The sequence below is a fragment of the Corvus hawaiiensis genome, chromosome 22 (genome assembly GCF_020740725.1).
Source record: "Corvus hawaiiensis isolate bCorHaw1 chromosome 22, bCorHaw1.pri.cur, whole genome shotgun sequence".
Lineage (NCBI taxonomy): Eukaryota > Metazoa > Chordata > Aves > Passeriformes > Corvidae > Corvus > Corvus hawaiiensis.
In genome coordinates, this window is record NC_063234.1 from 8,628,718 (window position 1) to 8,643,289 (window position 14,572).

Here is a 14,572-nt window from a genome sequence, read left to right on the forward strand (position 1 = left end):
TCACAGAACCTGATGTCTGAGGGGCTTGGGAAGAGCTGGATCCAACCCTTGGGATGGAAAGGGCTCACCGACAGCTATGGTGAGGAGGGGCTTTGTGAGGAGCTGAAGGCTCCATACACTCAGCCCCTGCCCATCCCTGAGCTGCTGCCCGTGGGATCCCCTTCCACAGGGACAGGAATCTCACTTGGCACATTCAGAGCTTTTCAAAGGCCTCAGTTGTAAAGTTGGCTCTAGGAAAGGAGAACCAACCCCAAGTGCCAGGAGGAATGTTCCTCCCTTAGGCCAAGCTGAGCGATAATTCCTGAGCTGAGTGAAGGTACTGGCCATGTTAATGAAGAACTTTGGCAGGAGAAGTGGAGACAATCCAGGAAATCAAAGAGTTTTCAAATCAACCAGGTAGATTTAGGAGTTTATTGGGGCTTTTAATTTGTATAGAACCCAGGTAGGTTGGAAATGAGCTGTTGAGGGGGAAAGGGCTGTTTGGGGCTCACCTGGCCTTGGTGGGGCTTGGTTTGGATTTTTTAGTTTAAATTCACACCCAAAGGACAAATCCCTGATTAGCACCCCTGTGGGGCTGCAGTTGGTGGACAGGACTCTCAGTGAAGCTGGGGGAGAGCTTGGAAGACCAGGAACTGTCGGAATTCAGGGTCTGACCTGCACCTCCTCCTTTCAAAGTCTCTGTTCCTCCTTCCAGGGCTCGAAGATCATTCCTGGCTCTGAACGCCAACCACAGAGTAAGGTGTTGCCACCTCCTCGTGCCAGGTACCGTGGGGGGGAGGAGGAGCCAGAGAGCGTCCACTTTAGCATTTTGGCTGCTCCACACTGTGCGTTCACCTCCCAGAAGTCTTTTTTGTTTGTTTTTGGTCAAATTTTAGGGAAAATGGTATTAAAATGGTATTAAAACCAGTCAATTGATGGGATGGAGAAGTCAAATTTTCAGAATATTTTGGGGAACACTGTGGGATTTAGGAGTCTTGGTGCTCAGGGGCTTTGGAAGAGTCTTTATACAAGAGGTGGTGAGACTTGGAGCCCTAGTGCTGCCAGAGCTGTGTCCCACATCACACTGGGATGTGCTCCTCCATTCCAATCCATGCCAAACCAGATGTGAAAGGAAGGCAAAGGGACCCTGCAGCTCAGGGGGTTTGGTAACAGCCCCAGCGGCCGTTGGGGTGAAGGATGGCCTGAGCAGGTTCTGGGCTGGCTGAGGGTGTCCCTTCCTTGGCTGGAGGAGGAATGTGGAGTCTTGATCCAAGAGAAAAGCATCAACATCGCCATGTGCTGCTCAGAGGTGTTGGGTAAGGGTCTCCCAGACTCCACGGAATGACAGAAAATGGAAATTTATTTCCAGCTTCCCACCCCGAGATCTCCCAGAGCTCCTCGGCGCCCTGAAGGCCCCGCAGAACGCAAAGCCTGAGGGAGAGGCTGAAAGCCAGGACTCTTCCTTCTGCCTGTCCCCCTCACAGCCTTCGGAGATCGGGTACCTGAATGTGGCCTCTCCTGGGGATACCCCAGCCCCCACAGCCTCACCACTGCAGGATGAGAGCCAGAGCCTTGGCTCCGAGAACTTCTGAGCTGGGAATGTTGGTGCAGCCTTACCTGGACTGCAGGATTTGGGCTCCTGGGGCAACGGGATGACAGAGCCTGCAAAGAGAATTGCCAAATGGACTGACTCCATGATTTCTGGGATATATTCCAACTAAATGATTCCACAGGTTTTTTTTTTTTTTCACTTGCCCACCTGTAAGTGTGTGTGTGATCCCAGATCCACTGGAGGCTGGAATTTGTATATAAACTCAGTACAATGGAAGAGGGGTGGGGTGAAGAGTATCTTCCCTCAACCCTAATTCTCTGTCCAGTCCAGTCCAAATCTATACATTTTATAAATAAAACTTGGAGAAGTTCCCTTTCACCCTGTGCCCACAGTCCGTGCCCACACAGTGTCATTCCCCTTTGTCCATGCTCTCAGCGTTCCCTTTGCTTTGTGCAGAGGTGAACGGGACAGCTGAGCACGGGGGAGAGGATGGGAATGTGTAGGGAAGGAACATGGGATGGGAAAGAGAAGCTCTGGGGGCAGGATGTGATGGGCAGAGGGATCAGAAATGAGATAAAGGGAGATGGAAGGGCAAAGGGAAATGGAATAGGGGCAGAAGAGAGGAGGGATCTGAGCATCCAGGAAAGGAAAGGAGATACATCTGGAGCAGATGATCTCTGAGGATGCTTGAGTGGGAGTGGGAAGGATCAGGCCATGCAAAACAGGGAGTGGAGGGGGTCTGAGGATGCCAAGAGGGAAGCAGCGGGATCAGAACTGCAGGTCAGGTGGGAACAGAGTGTGGCTGTGCACCTCTGTGGGCCTTTCTGTGCTTCCTGGGCTCTCCCCGTGTGTTTTGGGGAGCCCTGGACCCCTCGGTGTGCTCCCTCTGCACCCTGGCTGTCCCTTAGAGGGTATCCCAACCCCTGGTGTCCATTTTGGGGTAACCCCACCTCTTGGTTTTTTTGTGCCATGCCCAGGCCCCAGCGCTGCCTTTGGGTGCCTGTGGCCCCTGGCTGTGCCTGTTTGGGCTCCCCACAGCCCTCAAGGAGCCTTTTGGGGTGCACAGAGCCTCTCCATGGGATTTTCTGTGTCGCAGAGCCCTGGGTGTGCCTTTGGGCTCCTCTGCACACCCCAGAGTGCGTGAGCTTTGCCTGGGCTTTACAGGGTGGGGTGTAGTGCATCCTCAGCCCTCTGGCTGTGCCCTGGACTACCCCAGACCCCGGGATAGGTATCAGGAACACTCCCCTGGAGGGCTGAAGGGTTTCATCCCTTCTGATGGGGCAGAACTGGCTCAGCCACACTCAGGGAGAGGCAGAGTCAGGTCTTAGAAGGGGCACAAACCATCAGAGACCCTGAAGGGCGCACAGACTCATTTCTGGGCCTTCCACCAGAGGACTGGGCATGACCCCAGTGTTACATCAGACAGTGTAAAACTCCTGACCCCAGGGAAGGTACCTGGGTGTTCCCACCGAGCCTGAGCCTGTATTAACCTACTGAACTTTGTGTTTTTGGACCCCACCCCTGATGGATCCAGACTGTGACCATCACTTTGACCATGGACACCGAAATTGCAACAACCAAGTCTTGTCACTGAGCTTGTCACTCATGGGTGGTGAGACCTTTCCTCTCCACTCTCTACTCTTAATCTTTCTTTTTTTTCTTTCTTTTCCTTATGTATTTTCTAAAGTGTTATTTTTATACTTTTATATTGGTATATCTCTAAAGGAAATAACCAAAATGGCCACATAGGTGAGTTCCATTGCAACCAAAGTGTTAAAATAAATGTGACATATATATAAATATGTATGTATATATGTATATAAACACCAATCATTCAACGTCCTTTCACTCTCATCCATTCCAAGGGTGCCTCAAGAGCCTGGGTTATCCCACCTCAGAGATGGCTCGGAACAGCTCCATCAGTTCTCCCCCACCTCACAGCAGCTCTGTGCCCACACAACAGGATGGGCAATTTTCCACAACCTTCCATTGCCTCGAGGTTTGTCTTGTAGCGAGGGGCCCAAAACAACCACAGTACTCGAGGTAGGGCCTCCCCAGTGCTGGAAGCATGAAACAGGGAAGAAAATGCAAAGCTTCAAATGTGACAGGGCCTGTGGTGCAGATGCAGAATGCGAGTGCAGTCCTGCAGTTTGTGTTGCTGTGGCATTGAGAGGAACGTGGAGCAGGGCATGGTCTCGTTTTTCTGCTTGATACCCAACAACCCCTACCAAGGAATACTCCATACACTGGGACCACAGAGAACAGGAGGTTTGACCACGATCCCACCCACAGCACTTAGCATGGTCGTGGTTGATAAGGTATGAAATGTACCCCAATTTTGTACCTACCTAGGGGATGAGAGTTCAACCTGGAATTTGGAGGGACAATTTGATGGGGTTGTCCCCTTCATCCTGCCCAGAAGGGATGTCCTTGGGTAGTCCCCTTTCCCCTTCCCAGAAGGGATACCCCTGGGTAAATTCCTGGGTAAAGCCACGTCGAGTTTTTTGACACAGGAAATGAATCTATGATGGCGATGGCATTGTTGGAGCTCTCTGGGACTGTGCTGCAGGTTTGTTTTCTTTATGCCCAGCATAGGAATGGATCTGGTTCAGGGTAACTGGGATCCCCGTAACTGGTAATCACTTAGCCAGTTAACTGGGATCAGTTACCCTGTGTGTCACATTCAGTGAACCCTGCTCTGGGTGAACCCCACCAGAACTACACTTCATGGACTATTTGTGCATCCAACATCAGCCCTGTGGCTGTTTTTGCAATAACCTATTGTGGTACATCCTCCTCCCCCTGCTCTATGGGAGCTCCTGATAAGCACCTGATAAGGTGAAGTATCCCCTGACCGTACCAGGAACTCCTGAGTGCAACAGGAACAGCAGCTGCCTGTCCAAGGTGGGGAACAAAGGATAATCAGGCATTCCCTGACAGCCTTGGAACAGTCCCTACATAAGTCAGAGCCTGAGTGGAACGGCACCATTGGTGCTGGAGTTTTGAAAACAATTTCCAGATGTTTCAGATAACTTTGATTCTGGCCATGATGGAAACTTACTGATGACTGAAGCCAGTCATCTCCTGACCCTGCAAACACCAGTGCCTTGGAGGTCTCCTGTGCTGCAGCTCCGTGCCTGTGTAGGAATGAGGGCCACAACCTAAGGGATTTCCATGGGATATGTGGTGATGGGAGTACCTGGGTGTGATCGCCTGCGGAGGGGGTGATGGGTTATCAGGCAGAGGCCTATCCTTGGAATCTGCCAGGTGGAAGAGGGAGTGATGCTCAGGTGTCACGTTCTGTTCTGCCCTTGCCAAGACCCAGAGCCTTTGTAATCTCTCTCATTATGACTCTTGATATCCCTCATTTACAGATAAATTGGCTGCTCCTCCCTCCTCCCCAAAGCGGGGACACCCCTTATCAAAGATTTGTGTCTCCAGCTGCATCAAAGAATTCCTGGGAACATTTGTCTTGTGCAGCTTTTGCAGGTCAGTGCATTTATCACTCTCAGTCTAACAAGAGTCTGTAACCCGCTGCTCCAGTAAACTGCACTGTTGGTGAATCTGTGTTTGTGAAAGTTCCCACTGGATGTGACCACACCTGCCAGGTGGAACTGGCTCCTATCAGGAATTCAGCCCTGCTGCCTGCAGCCCGTCTGATCCCTCAGGACCAGCTGGGACACTAGGTTTGTTTTCTGCCAAATTTCTAACTTGTAACACAGCAATTCCCAGTGTCCGTGTAAATCATTCTGAATTGATTTCCATCCGATTTTCCCATGTGCTTCACCAGCGGTTGTGGGAGACTTGTCGGGAAGGGCAGTGGCTGGGTGGGCCAGCCCCTCAAAATGATAAGTACAGCCTCCTAGCACTGTAGGGTGAAGCCTGGGGGCAGGGGCGTGTCTGTGTGTGGCTCTGCACCCCTCGGTGATGCATGTGAGGTCACAATGGGGCGTTCTGCTTCCATGGAACCGTAACACCCACTTCCCTGAGAGCCAGAGACCAGCCCAGCTGTGGTGCCCCGCTGTACCAACAGGTCCCCCCGTCCTGGGGCCGTGGTGGGATGGACAGGAGGAGAGGAAGAAGTCGGGCAGGAGGAGCCGCAGCCACGACAGAGGTTTACCCTAGCTTCCTCCTCGCGCTGTCTCCGGACCTTGTGTACTTCCACAAAGATGGTAAGGCCTTGAGATCCCCTGAGGTCCCAGCATCCTCCTCTCCCTGGGGTGGGAATGTGTTAGTGGCTTTGCCCAGGGAGAAGGTCCCTTTGGAGAAAGGGATCTGCCATTAGGAAGGTGAGGGGGGGATGATGAACTTCATAACTTCAACATGGCCCTTTCTCGTCTTCCGACAGAAATCACTAAAGTTTGGGATTGTGTGTCTGAATGCTATCGCCAAGACCTGCTGCTGAAGAAGGTGGGGCTGGTTTCCTCGTGGTCCTCCCTCAGACCATGGGGGTTTCCCGATCCTTCCCCATCCCGCCTGGCCCTCACCCAGCCTAGAGGGCAGAAGTGTCCCAGGCAGACCCTGAATTTTGGTCAGAGACCCACTGTGAGCACAGGCAAGAAGTCAGGTGGTGCTTGAGTCAGAGAACATTGGGTTTCCTCTTTGGAGTCTTCCCCAGGATGGCTGGAAAGGAGGGATGCCCAGGCAGTGCTCCTGCACTCCTTGGGCCTTCCCAGGCTCCAGGAGTTTCTCCCACATGTCTTGCACCCTGCAGCTCCTGGAGATGAGGGAGTGAAAGGCTCTTCTCCAAAGCTTTCCTGGCTCTCCTGAGAACCAGCCTCCATCTCAGGCCTTGGAGCTGCAGGGCTGGAAAGGCCACAGATCACCCTTAGCTTTCCCTCCTGTCTGCCCTGTAACTGCCTGCTTTTGTTTCCAGAGAGTTGGGCTGATGGGCCTGGGTACCATACACATTATGAAAAGACCCATCTGGCATGGAGAAGGGGAAGGCTTCATGGTGGACAGTCTGGAGTTTGATCTGAACAAGCCGTTGCTGGTGGGGAAGAAGCTCCTCTGTGGGAACAGCCCTGTGCCTGGTAAGATGAGCCCTTCAGCCCCGTGCTCCCCCTGGACATTAACGGGTCCCTTCAGCAGCCTCTCCAGGGCTCTCTGGGTGCCGGGGCGTGCTGGCTGCTGCCGGAGAGCTCCTGGAGGTGTTCCTGAGAATCTCCTGGCACCAGTGAGGCTGATGATCCCCACCACCTTGGGAAGGCAGGAACCAGAATTCCTGCTGGCTCCTGCAGCCACTTGGGAGGTTCTGTGGGGCTGGAGCATGGTGGTTGAGTTGGCGGTGCAGGGACAGGGGCTCATGGCACAAAAGCAGGACATTTGCTGCTGGGTGAAGAGTCACTGTGGTGGGAGGGGGTTGGTTTTTGTTTTGGTTTTGTTGTTGGTTTTGTTTTGAGGGGCCACACAGAAGGGCTGAGTGAGTGACTTTGCGTCGGGTGGTTTCTCCACAGGGCTCTCCAAGACCAATGAGTTGGTCTGCGCTGAGGTGTCCTTGCGCCTGCACAAGCCCAAGGCCACCATCATGATGTGCATTGAGGCCACTTTAAAGATCTGTGTGTGGGCCTTGGCCAGTGGCCAGAACTTCGACTTTGTGTTCAAGGACATTGGCGTCCTGGTCTGCCGGGGAAGCCACGTAGCCATGAGGTTCTTTGAAGGCTTGATCCGAGAGGTGGCTCAGTCGGAGCACCTGGCAGAGGGTTTGCTCCAGGTGAGTCTTGCATGTATTTCATGGGGACACAGCCGTGGCCTTGCGTAGCTTTCCACAGTCCTGGTAGCTGAGCCTGCCCTCCTGCTCCCAGGGAATTAGCCCTGGGCTTTGGCTCCTGTGGAGATGCTGCTGGTGTGGCCTTGTTATGCCAGAAAGCCAAGGCGGTGGAGATGCTCATGGATTTGGGATGATGTAGGGGCACGGGGTGGCAGAGAAATGGCTGGGGCTGGGGGTTGAGGAGGGGCAGCTGGGGCTGGCAGTGGCAGAGGGGTTTTGTGCCTTGTGAACAGCAGGTAAATTCCCTGTGGATCCTGTTATGTCTCTGTCCCTGTTGCAGTCCCCAAATCTGAAGCCATTATTCATAGACCACACAGAAGAGGACATTTCCCAGATTCCTCCTGGAGGTGTCCTTGTGTTGCCGCAGTGAGTGCAATTGTTTCTGTACATGGGGGGTGATAACCAGCAACACCTTTTTGTCCAGGCTTCTCCCCTGTGGGAGGAATCCTTGGATGTATTTAATTTTGGAGGTGGAATTGAAATTGTGTAAGGTCCATGGCCATTCTGGCTTCTTTGGGGAGTGTTTCAGGTGGATTCCCTGGGAAGAGGGCCTTCTTTATCTTCCCACCTCTGTGGGAATGACCCTGGAGGCACACTTGGGGGCCATGGAAGCTCCACCAGCTCCTTCCTTTTCCTTTGAGAAAGAGTGAGAACCAACATGCCCCAGAGCCTGAGATGTCCTCAGTCACTGTGGGTTTGTTTTCCCTGGAAAGTGTCTCTGACAAGGGGGATCCCAGACCTGACTGAGAGGAGTGCTGTGGAGGGAGGCTCTTCTGCCTGTGCTCCAGTGTTATGTCTCCTTTGGAGAACTGGATGCCTGGGAACAACTTCTTCCCAGAGGCTGCCATGGACTCTGCTGCCCTTACTCAAACTGGTGTCACCACCTTCTTTGCAGCTTTGTGCAGGCAGATGGGAAGTCCCAGCCACATCCTGTAAGCGCTTCCCTACTAGGCAGTGGAACCACAAGCAAAACCAACACCAAGCGCCGAACAACTCCAGGTGTGTTCCCTCCTAGGAACTGACATCCTCTGTGCCAAAGGGAATTCTGTCTCCTGCCAGAAAAGTGTCCCAGCAGGTCTCCTCTTTTTCTGAATGGGGACCCAAGGAGGCAGTGGGACAGGACCATGGAGCAACATGGCCCTCAGGGAAGGGGACTGGGCTGGGACAGGAAGGCTGGGAGATCCCTCATGTCCAAAATGTTCTGGAGATGCAGCTGAGAGGAGCTTTCTCTTTTTCTTCTTCAGGGAACCCTCCCAGCCAACACCTCCTTCTTCGTCCGCGTCTTTCTCCAAGTCGGATATGTGACGTGAAAGTGAAGGGAAGAGAAAAGAAAAAGGTTGATGGTGGAGTGCAGAGAGGGAGGTGAGAGTTTGGGAGCTGGCTTTGGGTAATCCTGTGCTTCTGGACAGGTGCAAGGAGCTGTCACCTTTGGCCATGCTGCTTGTACTTATGGAGAGCAGATATGGGCATGTGCCCAAGGCCTTGGTTCCTGCGGCATGGGAAGCAGGCAGCAGAGTTTTGGAGAGGCCTGGAAAACACACTGGAGAAGATGCTCCCACTCTTCTCAGACAAAATGCTTGTGTGGTGTCTTCGCAGTTTGCTGCCTCCAATTGAGAACTCTGGGAAGAAGGGCAGAGCCACCGAGGGGATGGAAGCACCCAAAGCTGGGCTGGCAGCTCCCACCAGGCAGGGCAGACGTGTCCAGGTGTGTGACATGGATGTAGGATTGCGTCCTGCATCACTGCAGGGAGGTTGTTGAAAGGATCCCTTTGGATGTGTTTGTTCTGGGATGTCTTTTGGGTCCTCCATTCAGTCATGGGAACAACTTCATCATTCTGTACCATGTTGCAAGGAATCTTTCTCTGAACTGAACCTCTACGGTGTCCAGGCTTCTTCAGGAAGCAGAGGGTCACTGCCAAGAACTCTGGGGGAGAGAGCAGGAACCCAAACTGTCCCTTGGGTCATGGGCTGCGGGATGGGACCCTTGTTGTTGCCAAAATGTCTGAGCTGCCTTCCCTTTAATTCATGGAACAGCTTCCACCCCTGGCAGAGCAGAGGAGTCTGAGGAAGGCTGCTGCCTCCTATCCTGGAGGATTTGAAAGGCTAAGGAAGGAGAGAGTGGCTGCTGTAGCAGGAGTGGCTGCTGCTCTGTCCCCAGAGAGAAAGGAGGAGAAGACACCGTTCCCTCGTGGGGGGAGACCACAGCCAAGGTAAGAGTGTGGCAGCACCTAGCAGGGCCAGGGAGGGTTGAACAGATGGGATCAAGGAAGTGGAGCCCTGAACCCTGGGCTGGATATTGTCCCTTGGACATCCCCTGCCATGGGCATGCCCTGGGATAGCCCCTGATCCTGGTGTCCCATGTACCCATGCTGAAAGGGGTGGTGGGGCCAAAGGGAATGTGGACACAGGAGCAGCGGGAGCTGGGCCAGGCAGGATTCCAGCCAGGGAGTGAGAGCAGAATCTGTCCCTGCTTTGCAGGACCCCACGAGCAAAACAGGTCCTGCTAAATCTGAAGCCATACAAAGTTGCCCGGGAGCAGTGCAAGAAGGCCTTGCAGATCAACTTGTTACGGAAATGGTCCTACGACAATTTCCTTGGTAAGTATTTCCAAGCACTGGATGCGTTTTCCTGTGGCAGCACATTCCTCCCTTGCCTGGCAGCAGTCCCCGAGAAGCACTGTCTGTGCTGCTGGGGGTCCTGGAGGTGTCCCTGAACCAGACATGCCTTCCAGTCCCGGGTGACAGCCTCAGGCAGGATGGGGCAGGTAGGGATGTGGGTGGGTTCCTGTGTTGTCCAGCCTGGCCTCTCCCAGGTCTTGGGCTGGCAGGGCTGGGTCTGCAGGGCTGGGGTGTCTGGGAGACTACAGGACCTCCAGGAGCGGACCTGGTGAGCAGAAGTTCTCTGCCCTCCTCCCTGAATCCTGAACAGCTCCTGATTCTGAGTTTGGTGAAGCAGCTGGAGCTCCACAAACAGAGAACAGTGGAACTGAGACATGGGGGCAGCCACATGACACCACGGAACAAGGAATACCACATGACACCACGGAAAAAGAAATAAAGACCTAGAAATCCATCGCCTCGGTGTGTGAATTGTTGCTCCACACCAGGGACTGAGCCCCTGGTCGGGACAGCAGTGTTTGGTGATCCAGATGGGACTGGTGGACCTGGACACCTCCAGTCACAGAATCCCAGGATGGGTGAGATTGGAAGGGACCCCAGTGGCTCGTCTGGTCCTACCTCCCTGCTCTAGCAGGGCCATCCCAGAGCACATGGTACAGGATTGTGTCTGGATGGGTCTGAAATATCCCCACTGAGGATATTACCCTCTCTGGACCACCTGTTCAGGGCTCGGTCACTGTACAGCAAAGAAGTTCTGCCTTATGTTCAGCTGGAATTTCCTGGTCATCAGTTCCTGCCTGTTCCTCTTGTCCCATCGCCAGGCCTCCTGGAGCAGAGCCTGGTCCCTGCTCTAAGCCCTCCCTGCAGACAGGGGCAGACAGGGATGAGGGCCCTTCTCAGCTGTGTCTCCTCCTGAGGCTGAACAGCCCCAGCTCCCTCAGCCTTTCCTGGGCAGGGAGATGCTCCAGGCCCTTCCTCATCTCCTCAGCCTCCACTGGCCCCGCTCCAGGAGCTCCCTGTCCCTACTGTGCTGAGGAGTCCAGAAGTGGACACAGCACTGCAGATGTGCACTCCAGATGTGCCTCCTGCCCTTCCTCCCTGACCAGAGGGGCAGGAGCACTCCCTCATCTTCTGGCAGTGCTCTTCCTGACACCCTCTGCTGGCACAGGGACAGCTCATTGTCTGCAGGACCCCCAGGTCCTTCCCTGCAGAGCTGCTCCCACAGGTCACCCCCAGCCTCTGCTGGTGCCTGGGGTTGTTCCTCCACAGGTGCAGGACCTGCATTTCCCTTGTTGAACTTCAGAAGGTTCTTCCCTGCCCATCTCCCCAACCTGTTCAGGTCCCTCTGAGGGCTGCACAGCTCTCAGGGCCGTTGAGGCTGGGCCTAAGGAGGAACAAACAGGGCCAGTCCAAGGTCTTCAGTCTATGAAAGGTGATTTTGGCAGGGGGGAACATGACAACTGACTGACGGCCACTAGCTCCAGAATCCCACCAACTCCAAAGATGGACAAGACTGAGCCTGTGGACTAATTAGTGTGAGAAGGGAGACAATCATTTAACCAATAGAAGATAGAATATTAATTAGAGAACTCTGTAACATGTAGCCAGTGAATGTTGAGGCCTTTGTTTGCTAAAATGTAAAAATAATGTAAAGCTCCAATGAATGGGGGAGCCAAAGTCTGTGGGAACCACTCAGGTCCTGCTGTGCACAAACTGGAATAAAGATATAGAGGTCTCTCACCTCGGGGTGGGAACTGGCTCTGCACAGCAGGGAATGAGCCTGGGATTGGGACAACCAGACCCGCCTTCCAGCCCCAGGATGGCCACAAGCAGGACGGGGCAGGTGGAACACGGGTGTGTTCCTCTGGTGTTGGGCCTGGCCTCTCCCAAGTCTTGAGCTGGCAGGGCTGGACCTGCAGGGCAGGGGTGTCTCAGAGGCCACAGAATCTCCAAGAGCAGACCTGGTGAGCAGAAGGTTTCTGCCCTCCTCCCTGTACATCCAACAACTGACCAGTTCCTGGTCCCCCCGAGCTTGGTGAAGCAGCTGGAGCTCCACGACCCCAGAGAGAAGTGGAACTGGGACATGGGTGTGGTGTGGGGTCATGGCCCCACACGGACCTGCGCTGTGACCCTGAGGAGCAAAGGGGCACAACAAAGCCAAAACATCCTTCTCTCTAAATTGGAATAATTCAAATTTCATGGATGGACTGCTCAGGGGATAAGGAGCTGGTTGGATGTACTACATACAGGATAGTGGTGAAGGGCTCAGATGGAGCTCAGTGACAAAGGGGTGTCCCTCAGGGTCCATAGCGGGACCAGTGCTTTTTAATGTCTCCATCAATGACAAAGACAGCGGAGCCAAGGGCACCCTCAGCATGCTGGCAGATAACCCCAGATAGCTGAGCAGTGCAGGTGACACACCTGGGAGACAGGATGCAATTCAGGGGGCCTGGACAAATTCCAGAAGTGCGCCCATGGGAACCTCAGGAGGATCAAGGCAGCCAAATACAAGGTCCTGAACATGGGTTGGGGCAACTTCAGTATCAGTCCAGAAATGAGCTTGTCCCTCACTTGTCCTTCTTCCACTCCAAGTCCTGCTATCAAGCCCTTCATTCCCAGAATGGATTGAGACTGGGGGTTTTCCCAACTCATGTGCAGGACCTCATGAGATTCCCATGGACCCACTTCTTGAGCTTGTCCAGGTCCTCCAGGATGGCCCCATCCTTTGGGTGCATCACTTGTCCTGCTCAGCTTCCTGTCACGTGCCAACAGGCTAAGAGTGTGCTCAACCTCACCTTGTCCTTGATAAGGTATCAAAGAGCACTGGTCCAAGGCAGGACCCTGAGGTACACCACCCCTCACTGGACATAGAACCATTGACTACAACTCTGTCTGCATCTGTTGGTTCAGTGTTGTCTCTTGTGACACCTCTCCAAAATTGCCTGTCCCTCTCCTTGGGTTCTCTCCAAGGCTGGACTTGATAATCTCGTTGTTTTTTTCCAACCTTAACAATTCTCTGGTTCCCTCAATGCCTCTTTAATCTGTTGTTTAGTTTCCACCAAGCTGTACTCAGGGCTTAAAGGGTTTTGGAGAAGAAAATGGTTGTAAAAATTACCAGTGGAAATGTTCTCAGAGATTTTTACTCTGCCCTATGCTGTTCCACCCTTAACCCACATTACAGTAATTAAGGGCAGAGGCCTGAGCTGCTGTGGGGTTGCAAATGCTGTTGGCTGCTGGCCAGGGCAGCAGAAAGCAGAGAAATCATTACAGCAGAGGAAACGGGCTTGTTTTGTTGGAATACAGATCCTTTCAGGGGTTTAAATTTCATGGATGAGGCTGGTGGAGAGGAGAGAAGCAAAGTCTGTCAGCCCACACTCTGCATTGTCAGCTCTGCTTCAACTCTATAGTAATTTTTGGGTTATAATGAATCCAAAAAGTCCCATTCCGTCCCTTCAAGCCCCCTGCCTGGGGACTTGGCTGCTTTGGATTCTGGAATTTTACTCCAAGCAGGAAGATGATTTTCACTGTAACTGGAAAAATAATTTGGGTTACAGCAAGAACTGGAGCCTTTGGGGCATAAAGCACTGCTGAGATTTGAGGAAGGTGCTCAGTGGGTGACCGTTGCCCTCTCCTGCTGGGATCAGGAACATTGTTCTCCGGGTGTCTGTGTTAATCCAAACCCACAAAATTCCAGACATCATTTACAGATTAAAGGATCTGAGCTTGATGTCAGAACCGAGCTGAGGCACATTGGTGTTCTCCATCCGTGTGACCCTCCCATGTTTCTATATAAGCATGGAGGTCACAGAGAAATGGATTTGATTCCTGGCAGCCTTTGTCCTTAATGACACCTCCCATGCCTTTTAACACATGCATCTTAATTGGGGGCAGAAAAGAGCAAAGATGACATTTTGTAGCTGGGCATGTGCAGGCACAGCCTGGGCTTCTCTGCCTTGGTACTTGGCTCTCTCCAAAGCCCTAACAGGAGTGGGGTGACAAGGGACAGGACCTGGGGAAATGGCCTCAAGTTGTGCCAGGGGAGCTTTAGGTTGGATGTTCGGAAATTCTCTTTGTGGAAAGGGTGGTCAGGCACTGGAAGGGGCTGCCCAGGCCAGTGGTGGAGTCACCATCCCTGGAAATGTTCAAAAAACATGCGGATGTGGCATTTGGGGACATGGTTAATGGTGAACAACCTATCGTCAGGTCCTGGGTTGATGGTTGGACTCAATGATCTTAGAGGGCTTCTCCAACTTTAGCAATTCCATGATTCTGTGATTACATTCTTAGTTCCTGGAACTCCCAGAACAGCCAACTGACTGCATCAGTTTTTTTCTATCGTCTTCCAAACTTCTTTTTTTTTTTACTCCCAGCTCTGCAGAAAGTGGCCAGAATTATGGGGACTTTCAGGTGTTGCCTGAGCTCTATCTCCACCACTTATTTGTTGTAGTTTGGAATGTTTTGCCCACCCACGTCATGGCCAGTGTCTCAAAGTGCGAGCAACTCATAAATCCCAGGATCTGCCCTGGGTGTGACTGACCTGCTGTGCTACTGAGCAGATAACTGAGAGTCCCCTCAAGCTTTATGATATGTCAATAAAAAGTTTGGATTAATGGATTACCAACCTAATGCTGTGTGAAGTCTTTATAAAGCTCT

At 52.9% G+C, this 14,572-nt stretch overlaps 2 protein-coding genes across 8 annotated transcripts in view; both read left to right on the top strand.

Annotated features, from left to right (window-relative positions):
* The window catches only part of CCDC30 (coiled-coil domain containing 30), a 35,144-nt gene extending 33,235 nt beyond the window's left edge, over positions 1 to 1,909 (top strand). For all 6 annotated transcript variants that reach the window (XM_048326254.1, XM_048326253.1, XM_048326255.1 and 3 more), the window contains 2 exons: positions 695 to 762; positions 1,349 to 1,909. In XM_048326254.1, the coding sequence (XP_048182211.1) occupies positions 695 to 762; positions 1,349 to 1,571 (291 nt within the window). In that variant the 3' untranslated portion in view covers positions 1,572 to 1,909. The remainder of the gene's footprint in view (positions 1 to 694; positions 763 to 1,348) is intronic.
* A 105-nt stretch (positions 1,910 to 2,014) lies between these two features.
* LOC125337025 lies at positions 2,015 to 10,371 on the top strand. 2 transcript variants are annotated; one of them, XM_048326260.1, is made up of 12 exons: positions 2,015 to 5,020; positions 5,565 to 5,703; positions 5,880 to 5,941; positions 6,408 to 6,564; positions 6,988 to 7,244; positions 7,582 to 7,667; positions 8,197 to 8,300; positions 8,546 to 8,663; positions 8,898 to 9,006; positions 9,336 to 9,511; positions 9,780 to 9,898; positions 10,230 to 10,371. In XM_048326260.1, exons 2-12 carry the CDS (start codon positions 5,592 to 5,594, stop codon positions 10,364 to 10,366), a joined length of 1,437 nt encoding a protein of 478 aa, XP_048182217.1. In that variant the 5' UTR covers positions 2,015 to 5,020; positions 5,565 to 5,591; the 3' UTR covers positions 10,367 to 10,371. The 2 variants fall into 2 exon arrangements, with proteins under 2 accessions (XP_048182217.1, XP_048182216.1); XM_048326259.1 differs by having other exon boundaries at positions 2,015 to 5,703.
* Positions 10,372 to 14,572: the final 4,201 nt, after the last annotated feature.